Source organism: Carassius auratus, unplaced genomic scaffold (genome assembly GCF_003368295.1).
Source record: "Carassius auratus strain Wakin unplaced genomic scaffold, ASM336829v1 scaf_tig00215459, whole genome shotgun sequence".
Taxonomy (NCBI): domain Eukaryota; kingdom Metazoa; phylum Chordata; class Actinopteri; order Cypriniformes; family Cyprinidae; genus Carassius; species Carassius auratus.
Window position 1 is genome coordinate 35,098 of NW_020528097.1, and position 12,769 is coordinate 47,866.

Below are 12,769 nucleotides of genomic sequence, written 5' to 3' on the forward strand. Positions count from 1 at the left end.
TCAAACATCTCTCTCTCTCTCGGCAAGAATTTCGTTTATTTGGAGATAGAACCACAATTTGATAAGTTTATTTATCCCCAATGTAATATAATTGTTAATTGAGCATTTGTAGCCTTGAAAATAGGAGCCAATTTGTGCTAGGTGTTAAAGTGCAAATGAAAATGAATCACATGTAAATGTGCACAAAATGATATATATTGCATTCTGGCATTTATGTGCTGCCTGCTACCGCCCTATATTCACTTTTTTTTGTACACAGAGATTCAAAAGAACATGATACATTTTCAGTATTTAATATAATGTCTGAACGAATGATTATTGTGCATGATTTAGTTTGTGTTCCTCATGAAATTCACAGAGCTCCGCACTGCTTCTGTAGCGACTGATTTATTTTAACAACTACGAAAATATTCAACATTCATTGTTTACTTTTTTAGTTCGTGTTAATTGTTCTCTCTCTCTCTCTCTCTCTCTCTCTGACACACACACACACACACACACAGCTAGACATGCTCGGGCTTGTTCAGTAATCTTCCTCATGTGTACAGGTTGTAGCAATGGGGACACATTTATTTTTAGCAAAACAGTTTCAGATCTCACTATCTTTGATCACAGGAAAGAGATTTCATTTATGAAAGTAAAATTAACATGCTTAAAAAATGAAGGGTTACCAACAGCATTCATGGGATCTTCTCTTTCAGACATGCATTTAATGAGACCGGGCTCACTGTGTGTGTGTGTGCGTGTGTGTGTGTGTGTGCGTGTGTGTGCGTGTGCGCGCGCCCATGTTGCCTAGTAACGATCGTGCCGTAATTTACCCGGAAACAACACATTCTAATCTCTGATTGGCTGATAGGTGTCATTTAAATCTGTTTAACTCCAGACAGAGATTGTTGCAGTATGATTGAGTTTAATTCAAAGGTTTCTTTATCGAATTAACAACATATTCCAACAACAAAATATTACTTTTAATTCTTTAAAAACGAATTACGTGTCACATTAGAGTATCATAGTATATACCCTTGAGCATAACAGTGATCTAAGAGTGACATCAGAGCAGAAAGAGCGACATGGAGCGATTCAATCTCATTAAGTGAACAAACTGTCACGTTTACAACAATATAAAGCACTTACAGTAGACACGAGTCCTGCTGGCACTTCTCATGTGCTCCAGGATTCGTTTCCAGATCTTTCAGTGAAATAATGACTAGTTTATCATCTCTCTGTTCTTCATCATCTCCTCATCTCAACAGACTCATGATGTGAGTCAATGACCTCCTCCTCATCCTCCTGGATCCAGTAGATATGGACAGCTGTTTCTCATCCACATGTTTCTTCATCACACTCTTAAACTTCATGAGTCTTCTGTTCCTGAACTTAAACTTTCTTGTCTTCAGTGCAGTGTTTCAGATCTCCGGAATCTGTGTGAAGTTCAGAGTAGAATTAAAGCTGTTCGCTAAAATCTCGAGTCTCTCTATGAATGTTTATTATTCAGATATCAGGAAACAGATCACGTCACAATCGACGAGGAAGCACGGGAGCCAATGAGCTTTCGAGGCGCCAATTTTTAAATCTTTCTGAGTGACTAATCAGCAAAAACAAACGCCTGAACTTCCTGAAGTCTAATATTCGTGTATCACTGAGCGATGCAGAGTTTAATACACAATGGAAGAACTAATGCGGACAATTTTACAGTCTCCAAACACACTGAGTACTAGAACAGATCAATATAATAACTGTCTCAGAATAGCACTGTTAGATCCTCCCCTCAGTAATACCGGCTGTATTCTTAAAGGAGCAGTAATTAAATTGGCTGTATTCTTAAAGGAGCAGTTGATATGAAATATGAGCCTGTGATCGGGCTGCTGTTGCAGCTGAACTAGTAGTATACAGTAAATAATAAAAAAAAGAATAATAATTCTGTGAAAATTATACGTTCAAACAAATGTGTGAAAATATCTGTTCTCTTGTTTTATAGTGTATCAATAATGAACTTGTATATGACTTGGCTAAATATGAAAGCCATGAGCCACAACATGAGGGAAGAAATATATAAATAAAGGTGTGATTGGTTTTAATTTAAAAAGTTTTAATTTAAGCTTGCCAAAACAATAACACCATATTTTTCTAAATCAGTTTCTAAAAGTACATATATTATTATTGTCAGCTAATAAAAGCTATGCTTCAGGACCATATTCATATAACATCTAAGGCTAAATGTAGCTCTTGACTGGTTGAGTTAGATGATGATTAACACTAAACTGTAGAAAATCAGTTGAGTCTCCCCAGCTGGAAATGGCTGTTAAAATCTCGTGTTTCTTATAATAAATTGACATATTGATAACACTGAATCTTTTATAATGCTCTTAATTACATGTGGATGCTGTATGCATTAGTGAGTGTGTGGTGTTTATGGGGTATGGATGGTCACTTATTCCTTATAAGAACTGTTTCAAATGCAAGACATTGATTGCATGAGATTAAGTTTGTAAATGATAGCCTGTGTCCTTTTGTAGTGTGCACATATATTTATCATCAAACTGTGATAACTGTGACTAAATTCAGTATATATACGTCTGTCATATGTTGCCACCCCTCAAAAATTCCTGCCCCCTTCTCACCACCCCATCAATATTTTTCTAGATCCGCTCCTGTATATCATCCACTTACACATTCACACACAGAGACAGAAATAATAGAATCAGGGTCTCAGGAATTGTTTTTTCACATCTCAATTTATTTGCAACAACTGGCTGTATTTTTGTGAAGTTTGCATATATGCAGTTTTTCTGTTCAATAAAACCACCATAAGTTCCCAGTTATGCAGCTTTTGATTCTTTAGTAATATCAATGTAATCTTTACCCAGATACAGATCAATAATATGCAAGTCAAGTATTTTCATCTAGGAGCCTACTTTTGTTGTTGTTTTCTCTCTGTAAATTGTCCATGCAGTAAACCAGTCTTGTTATTTCTGACCGAGTATTTCTGTTTTGGACTCCATGACTGTCTTCTCATGCTTCTCGTGTTAATAGTCCACTCTCAAGTGATGGCCATCTTTGTATTAGAAACAATAAATAAATGGTTTATACCAGTCTGCATTTATTGAATGTTTCTTCTTCTATAAAATAAAGGTAAAAGTTTGTTTAAAGACCAATTCTCACTATTAACTAGCTTCTTATTATGCTGCATATTTCTAGCATTTTAGCAGTTTATTAGTATTTATAAAGCACATATTAATGCTTTATTCTGCTTGAGCATATTTTAGATATCTTAACGCGTGTCCACACCTAAAATGAACAACTACCTTACTATTAATCATTAAATTAGGAGTTTATTGAGGGAAAACTCTAAATATAAAGTGTTACTGAAATAATCATTATTAATAGACACAATTAATTTGTACCATTCCCAGATATTGCTCTGAATATTTGTAATAAATGACTGAGAACTGCACACATGTGGATTCACGACTCAAATACATCAGTGATATTATAGGTGCTCAGTTTTTAACCAAAAGTATAAAAAGTTGCACATATCCCACAAAACCACACAGAGCTGCAGGACAAACAAGTCAAACTATAACAAAAGAACAAATGTATTGTCCACACATTGATATAATAAGAAATATTTATTGCAATGTTTAGACCATCAGGTCTTCATCAGGCACAAAATAAGTGAACTGAGGTACAGCTCTTTACAAGTAACAGGTGGACCTCAATTAGACACATTCGGTCAGTTGTGCTCCCACAAAAAAAAAAAAAAAGATTAAAAAATAAATAACAACTATATAAAAATAAGGATAGACCGAGAGAGAGAGAGAGAGAGAGAGACGGCTTAAACTTGAATAAACATACAAATCAACAAAAGTAAAATACAAATCAGTACAGATCAATAATAACTCAAAATATTCAAACAATACAGAAAACAGATAAATAAATTCACACAATCCTACAGAAAAGGCTTAATGTCAGATTCTCCATTCATACCCAAAAAGTAACGATGTATTCAGAGTACAAATCAAAAATCATTCCCTTTGTAACCACAGACACACTCTCCTGCTAAAGTCTTAATTCCCTGTTTGTACTTTACTGTTTTAGTTTTTCTAAAGAGAGTATTACTGTATCTGAAACACTCTTTTCCTTCTTTAAATATATCAGTACCATTGTTTTGTCACAAGATGCACACCATAGGCACCTTTATACAAGCTACTTAAATGTCCTAATTGACCTATGGCCTAACCCTGGCTTAACTTTAGCCCTTTCTGTGAAACCAGGCCTTCTGACACACACACACACACACACACACTCAGGATTTAGACCGTATCATAGTACTGAGACTACTCTCCTTAGAGTTACAAATGATCTGCTCTTATCATCTGATCGTGGGTGTATCTCTCTATTAGTTTTATTGGATCTTAGTGCTGCGTTTGACACAATTGACCACAACATTCTTTTGCATAGACTTGAACACTTTGTTGGCATCAGTGGAAGTGCATTAGCATGGTTTAAATCGTACTTATATGACCGCCATCAGTTCGTAGCAGTGAATGAAGATGTATCATATCGATCACAAGTGCAGTATGGAGTACCTCAAGGCTCAGTACTAGGGCCGCTACTCTTCACGCTTTATATGTTACCCTTGGGAGATATCATCAGGAAACATGGTGTTAGCTTTCACTGTTATGCTGATGATACTCAGCTCTATATTTCCTCGCAGCCCGGTGAAACACACCAATTTGAAAAACTAATGGAATGCATAGTCGATATAAAAAACTGGATGACGAGTAATTTCTTACTGCTAAATTCAGAAAAAACAGAAGTGTTAATCATAGGACCTAAAAACTCTGCTTGTAATAACCTAGAACACTGTCTAAGACCTGATGGCTGCTCTGTCAATTCTTCGTCATCAGTTAGGAACCTAGGTGTGCTATTTGATCGCAATCTTTCCTTAGAAACGCAATGGAGAGAAATGAATACATGAGATGAGGTTATTTCTATGAAAAACTCCTTCACCTGAAGAAAACAACAGATTGAGGAGCTTGAAAGCAGAGTTTTTATTTTTAACAATTAGATTTAGTTCCATTACTGATAAAATTATATATATCTGTCAAACACTAGTGCCACTATAGATCTTGAGCAATGGTATCTCCTCTGTCTTCTCTCTCTGAGTGGACTCCACAGTGTCTTCTGGATGGATCTCTCTCTCTCTGTCCTCTGTAAGAAAACAGAAAGAATCACAGATGGTTAAACTACAGCAATGACTGCTGATGATGTCACAGCTAAGGATTTCATTAGTCAGCAGTACACTGTATATCTTAGTAAAAGTGCAAAACCAGGAGTATTTACTTTAAATCAAAGTCAGTCTTTGTTTATATAGGCTGTTTAGATTTTTTTTTCCACTGGGACATGGACAGGACATCAAAATGTAATTTTTACTGAATATAACTAGCAATTTATTGCTTTCAGATAGTATATTTAACATCTGAAGATTGATTTCATTTAGTGGAGAGTTGTGTGTATTTTACAGCATGTAAACTGTTCCCAGATATCATATTTTAATAATCAGTAACTCACCACAGACAGTAACTCTGAATCGCTTGTATCTGGTCTCTCTGCTGCTGATGATCTTGAGTTTATAAAGTCCAGAGTCTGTGTTCGTGGTGCTTGTGATGCTCAGAGATCCGGTCTGAAGGTCCAGCTGCAGTCTGTCTCTGAATCGTCCACCAACACCATCATATGTAGATATCTTACGGTTCTCCAGGTCAGCTTTAGCTATGAGACGGTCTCTGGGGCCGAACATCCACAGGATCAGAGTGTCTCTCTGTAGCTCACTAACATCAGTGTTTAGTTCGGCTCGGTCTCCCTCCGTCACTGACACAGTGTTTTCTTCATTTGACAACAGCACCATGTAGAAGAGAAAGAGACATGAGTGCTAAATTAATATATTGATATTTAAATAAAATTAAGATGGCATATGTTTAGATAAATGTTATGGTTATTTTATTTTCTAATTTAAAATCAGCTTTTATGAAACTGAGATTTTAGGGTGAATTCATTTCAAAGCATACAATTGTAGTTATGTACATTGGAAAACACACTGTAAAAATGACTGTGAATTTAACTGTACATTACTTTAAAAATGCTACATTAAAAACCTGTTAAATGGTTAGTGATAAATTCCCCTAGTATACAGTGAATAACTGTTTTGGATATTACATGTTATTTTACAGAAGTAAACAATTTTGGAATAATATTCCAATTCAGTACTTCAGTAGGTTGGTATGTTAACAATACATCAGTTAATGTAATTATGGTAACCAGCTGTAAATTTATGATGGTACATTTTACGAATGTTTAAATTAATTTGCAGAGCATCATTATTACATTAAATGACACAAGATTCTCACCATTGACAATAAGCACAAATCTTTTGCATTTGCTCCGTGTGCGGCTGCTGATCTGTAGTTTATAGACATCTGAATGTGTGATGCTGATGTTCCAGATGCTCAGAGATCCGGTCTGGTGATCCAGCTGCAGTCTGTCTCTGAATCTCACATCATTACCACGATACAATGACGTCTTATTGGTGGCTCTGTTGATTTTAGCAATGCAGGTTTCGTGATCTCCATGTGTCCACAGTATCTTACTGTCCTCCTCTAGTTCAGTCATTCCTGTGTTTAGAGTGACCGAGTCTCCCGCTCTCACTTTAACTGTGTCCACTTCATGTCACGGCATCACATGCAACAGGAAAACATTGTAAATGTGATCGTAAAAGTGTGCAAGGGCACATCTCACTGAATACTATGCATGAACACAATAATTGTATGTAGAACTCAAGCTACTTACACCATACTGTAACTCTAAACTTCTTGTATGAGACTTTATTTCTGCTGCTGATTTTTATGTGATAAACTCCGGAGTCTGTGCTTTTGGTGTTCGTGATACTGAGAGATCCGGTCTGTTTATCCATCTGCAGTCTGTCTCCAAATCTCCCATCAGCATCGGCTGTCTGAGTGGTGTTTCTGTCTCTTTTAGCTATAACAGTGTCTTCAGATCCAAACGTCCAGAGAACCTGATCATCTCGCTGTAGTTCACTAACACCGGAGTTTAGAGAGACGTTTTCTCCCTCCGAGAATGGCAGCGAGTCCACTGCACCAACACCACAAAACATCAAGAAATATAAACATGGGAACAAATAAGAGTGATCTGCTGAAAATCTGAGAAAAACTAAGAAATAGTGTAGTACTAGTGGGAAACTCTCTATTTGTGCAGTGTGCGCATGTCAAAGATTAGATTTCTTGGCTATGCATCTTCTCACTGTTATGCAGCATGAATATATACAGTATTGTTCAAAATAATAGCAGTACAATGTGACTAACCAGAATAATCAAGGTTTTTCGTATATTTTTTTATTGCTACGTGGCAAACAAGTTACCAGTAGGTTCAGTAGATTCTCAGAAAACAAATGAGACCCAGCATTCATGATATGCACGCTCTTAAGGCTGTGCAATTGGGCAAATAGTTGAATTAGTTGAAAGGGGTGTGTTCAAAAAAAATAGCAGTGTGGCATTCAATCACTGAGGTCATCAATTTTGTGAAGAAACAGGTGTGAATCAGGTGGCCCCTATTTAAGGATGAAGCCAACACTTGTTGAACATGCATTTGAAAGCTGAGGAAAATGGGTCGTTCAAGACATTGTTCAGAAGAACAGCGTACTTTGATTAAAAAGTTGATTAGAGAGGGGAAAACCTATAAAGAGGTGCAAAAAATGATAGGCTGTTCAGCTAAAATGATCTCCAATGCCTTAAAATGGAGAGCAAAACCAGAGAGACGTGGAAGAAAACGGAAGACAACCATCAAAATGGATAGAAGAATAACCAGAATGGCAAAGGCTCAGCCAATGATCACCTCCAGGATGATCAAAGACAGTCTGGAGTTACCTGTAAGTACTGTGACAGTTAGAAGACGTCTGTGTGAAGCTAATCTATTTTCAAGAATCCCCCGCAAAGTCCCTCTGTTAAAAAAAAGGCATGTGCAGAAGAGGTTACAATTTGCCAAAGAACACATCAACTGGCCTAAAGAGAAATGGAGGAACATTTTGTGGACTGATGAGAGTAAAATTGTTCTTTTTGGGTCCAAGGGCCACAGGCAGTTTGTGAGACGACCCCCAAACTCTGAATTCAAGCCACAGTACACAGTGAAGACAGTGAAGCATGGAGGTGCAAGCATCATGATATGGGCATGTTTCTCCTACTATGGTGTTGGGCCTATTTATCGCATACCAGGGATCATGGATCAGTTTGCATATGTTAAAATACTTGAAGAGGTCATGTTGCCCTATGCTGAAGAGGACATGCCCTTGAAATGGTTGTTTCAACAATACAATGACCCAAAACACACTAGTAAACGGGCAAAGTCTTGGTTCCAAACCAACAAAATTAATGTTATGGAGTGGCCAGCCCAATCTCCAGACCTTAATCCAATTGAGAACTTGTGGGGTGATATCAAAAATGCTGTTTCTGAAGCAAAACCAAGAAATGTGAATGAATTGTGGAATGTTGTTAAAGAATCATGGAGTGGAATAACAGCTGAGAGGTGCCACAAGTTGGTTGACTCCATGCCACACAGATGTCAAGCAGTTTTAAAAAACTGTGGTCATACAACTAAATATTAGTTTAGTGATTCACAGGATTGCTAAATCCCAGAAAAAAAAAAATGTTTGTACAAAATAGTTTTGAGTTTGTACAGTCAAAGGTAGACACTGCTATTTTTTTGAACACACCCCTTTCAACTAATTGCCCAATTGCACAGCCTTAAGAGCGTGCATATCATGAATGCTGGGTCTCATTTGTTTTCTGAGAATCTACTGAACCTACTGGTAACTTGTTTGCCACGTAGCAATAAAAAATATACTAAAAACCTTGATTATTCTGGTTAGTCACATTGTACTGCTATTATTTTGAACAATACTGTATTACAGGCCATAGAGAGCACTGGGACTATTTTGGTGAAAATGATTAAAAACGCGGATCAAAAAACGCTAACATACGCACAGCAACCTGCTTCAGAAGCAAGAAGTTGAGTAGCAGCACTGAATCTATTGAGTTATTATATTGAGTGAGCTGCTCACCAGAGAGAATAAGCTTGAATCTTCTGGATTTGGTTTGTCTTGCTTTGATGAGCTTCAGCTGATAGTCTCCTGAATGTGTGATTTTCACATCTCTGATGGTCAGATCTCCAGTCTCACTGTCCAGCTGCAGTCGGCCTCTGAATCTCTCGTCATCCCTGAATGAAGTCGCACTGGTCCTTTCAGGAATCTGAGCGATGACAGAACCTCGAGGTCCAAAACTCCAGAGTATTTGATCATATCTCTGTGGTTCAGTCATACAAGTGTGTAGAGTGACTGAATCTCCCTCTGACACTTCTTCTGTCTTCAGTTCATCTGTTCATACCATCCAGAGTGGAAAAAAAGGACATTTTTCTGAATTTGCAATTATTTAACTGTCAGTAAACAGACACAGTTTTAAATTTGCTAGACTAATAAACCTCATGTGGTCTGCCAATACATTTAAATTGTATAAACAAGCCAAAAAAGTCTAGAATATAAGTGTGGAAATGACCTTAAATCATAAGCACAAGAAGTATAAGTATTGCTAAGTTTATTTATCATTTGAAAACATGAAGTGAAGTGAGGCTGGAGGAGTGAATAGAGAAGGAAACCGGTCTGTGTTAACACTTACCCTTCAGTGGAGAATACTTGCGGCGAGAATAACACACTCCAGCGATTACAGCTGCAGCTAACATCATCAGCACAATAACACAGATCAGTGCTAAAACACCTGAAGACAGACCTGGATCAGGAGCATCTGCCACACATACAGACACACATTAGTGCAAACCAGTCTGACCGCAAACCAAGAATTAAGGGATCAAATCTGATTTACAAGCAGTTTATGTTTCTGATCTGAAACACTAAATTGATTTTTTTGCGATTTTAACAGAGTTCTTGGCGTTTACATTATTGAGAGCAATTATAGCATCTCTTAGCTGGTTAATGTTGAGCGTTTTGCTCCACAACTGACTATAGTAATTCAATGAAATGTGTTATCCTTTGAGAAGACGCTGTCTCTTAATTAAAGATGACAGACGAGTCGAGCAGCTGTCGTATGGTAGTTAGAAGAGGTGCTCATGGGTCAGACTTGGGCTTTATAATGTATTCATCATTACAGTGACACCAATGCAAATATGATTTATTATTATGGAGCTCTTACAGATTTCTTATTTAACCTGTAAACATGACCATCATATGCAAGTCTGCAGTTTGATGTGACGAAACTAAAAGCTGACACATTGACACTAGATTACACTCCTAAAAAGTACACACGTAAGTGTTTATTTATAGCAGTGATGAATAGATATTAATTTACTACATATCTGTCCAGATACAAGTTAAAATAATCATGTTTAAACATGTAAAGCTTAAACCAGTTTGATATTCTTATGAAAACAGTTTCAAGGTATTTCCCATGATATATCATGAACAAAAATATAATACACATAATTTTTTTCACATTCTGTAATAACTTTACAATACAATAAGAAAAAACAAATAAAGCATCAAAATATGCTCTACTGACCGACAAACACATTGTATCTCTTGTAGAAGGTCTCTTTGCTGTTGGTGATCTGCAGCTGATAAAGCCCTGTATCTGTTCTTCTGCTGTTTCTGATGGTCAGAGATCCAGACTGATCGTCCAGCCGTACTCGCTCTCTCAGTCTCACATCTTCACTATAGGAGATCTGACCCAGTGTTGAGTTGATTTCAGCTATAAACGTGTCTGGACTCAACTGTCCGAACATCCACAGAATCACATCATGTTTCTGTATTTTATGAACACCAGTTTGGAGAGTAAAGGAGTCTCCCTCTTTCGTCTTTGTTAAACCAGCAAAAACCACATCTGGAGAGGAAAACTGTTTTAAGATTTCACTGATCAATCTAAAAATACATGTGCATGTAAGAATGAATGAATGAATATTTAAATGATTAAATTACAATAAATATTAAAATATCAATCCTTTGCTATGCTTATTAATAGCTAAAATGTAATGTAAACTTTAAAGGAAACTTTAATTAAGGGATAACCAATGGATAGCTGTGCTTTAAATAATTTAAATGTGCAACATGTATGAAGGCGAAGAAAATTTCCGAAGTGGAGCAGTTTTAATGCACAGTTAGCTGTGGATTATCACATTTATACCATGGTCTGTTATTGAGGTTTGCAGAGAGAAATGTAACTGCACCTGTTCAGATCCTCTACCTGTTTTAGTGCACACTGCACACCTTCCAGCCAATCAGAATCAAGAGTTCAGACAGACCAATTATTAGTAATTTAAGTAATTTTTACATTTATATGTGTTAAATGTCTTTCAACCTTTAAACCAGACTGCATTAAATCCATTCTCCACTAACGTCCAGTCTTTGCAAACCTCTTTAATATATTTTCTGAAATTGTACTTTAACCCCTGACAGGAATGAGTTTTTTTTTTTTTTTTTGAGTGGGAAAAATAGAAATCTCCTGCTTTGTGTCTGTGCATGTCTCCGGTTTGGGTCTTGAATGTGGATCCTGTCAGAGCGCATGCGCAGCATCAGAAAGTGAAACCAAAGCTGTTAAATGTCCCACTCACCGATCAAAAATGGCAGGAAGACCGAGAGCAAAACAATGTTCCTCGCTCCGCTGTAGACTCCCGTCATATCTCTAATAAACATCATCTTTCGGTGGGGTCTATCTCGAGCCTGTGCAGCATATAAAACTAAATAACAGAGAAGCTCTAGAAAACAAACAGATTTTATAACGTCTGAGTTTCACCAACTGTTCATGGTTATTTTATAGAAAGAGGAATCCTTAGTACAAAACATAAAAGATTCGTAGCTTCCCGACTGTTTGAATGGGGGTTGTTAACACCCATCCAGTGTTGCCAGATGAAGTCGAAGACTTTCGGCCTTAAAACCTCTCGAAACCCGGCCATTCAACACTAACTAACCAATCACGTGACTTCATGACCACCAGAATGTGATCGAACTCCGATTGACCATGACTGATAATAAATGTTTCACCTTTTTTTTTTTTTTTTTGTACTAAGTAGTGAAAATGATTTAAAAGAAATGAATGAATTTTTCCAGAGATAAGAGCAATACAACATGAAAACAGATCAAAACATGGCAAATACACAGTAAGAAAAAAAAGAGCAACATGTTTCTGCGTTCATCTCACACACACCAACAGGCAAAGATATTATCCTAATTATTAACAATCACGCGCTTACCTTCCCGTTTCTTCAAACAGAGCAATCCGTGGTTTGAGAGTTGGGTCTCTCTTTGCTGTAGCTACAGCTGATATTGATGCCGCTTTGATTTCCGCATCTGGCTTTTGTTGCGCGTCTATTTGTGGATTTACGGAAACACAAACGTGGAGTGGCCGGTGTTGTGTAATATTCGGTTCCCGTGAAAAACTGTTCCCGTGGGTGGAGTTCACATGAATATTCATTAGTTCCCTTATTGTGGGCGTGTCCTTGAAACAACGCGCAAACCAATGGAAGTGAAAATATCAGTGCACCCTGATTGGATTATTTTGAACGGGTAACGAAGTGTCTATGTTAAGCACTGAAGCATTGTAAACAGTGTAGAAACAAAGCAGTTGTTTGTAAGCTGATTTGCTTGATTGATTGCAGGCACACAGAAAAACAATATCAATAAGCGAATAACCTTGGG

At 37.1% G+C, this 12,769-nt stretch overlaps 1 protein-coding gene across 1 annotated transcript; it reads right to left on the reverse strand.

Annotated features, from left to right (window-relative positions):
* Positions 1-4,945: 4,945 nt before the first annotated feature.
* Positions 4,946-10,920, reverse strand: LOC113094872 (uncharacterized). Its single transcript, XM_026260498.1, has 7 exons — positions 10,638-10,920; positions 9,741-9,866; positions 9,131-9,442; positions 6,847-7,149; positions 6,408-6,719; positions 5,575-5,886; positions 4,946-5,214 (listed from the first exon to the last, which is right to left on the reverse strand). Exons 1-7 carry the CDS (start codon positions 10,858-10,860, stop codon positions 5,108-5,110), a joined length of 1,695 nt encoding a protein of 564 aa, XP_026116283.1. The 5' UTR covers positions 10,861-10,920; the 3' UTR covers positions 4,946-5,107.
* Between the last annotated feature and the right edge of the window lie 1,849 nt (positions 10,921-12,769).

Bases quoted from the DNA above. Each gene is read 5' to 3' on its own strand.
- LOC113094872 (XM_026260498.1), bottom strand. From the start codon at position 10,860: ATGTTCGGACAGTTGAGTCCAGACACGTTTATAGCTGAAATCAACTCA. The intron at 9,867-10,637 runs GTCAGTAGAGCA...TATGTGTGGCAG, and splicing joins GAGATACAATGTGTTTGTCG to ATGCTCCTGATCCAGGTCTG. The intron at 9,443-9,740 runs GTAAGTGTTAAC...TGGTATGAACAG, and splicing joins CAAGTATTCTCCACTGAAGG to ATGAACTGAAGACAGAAGAA.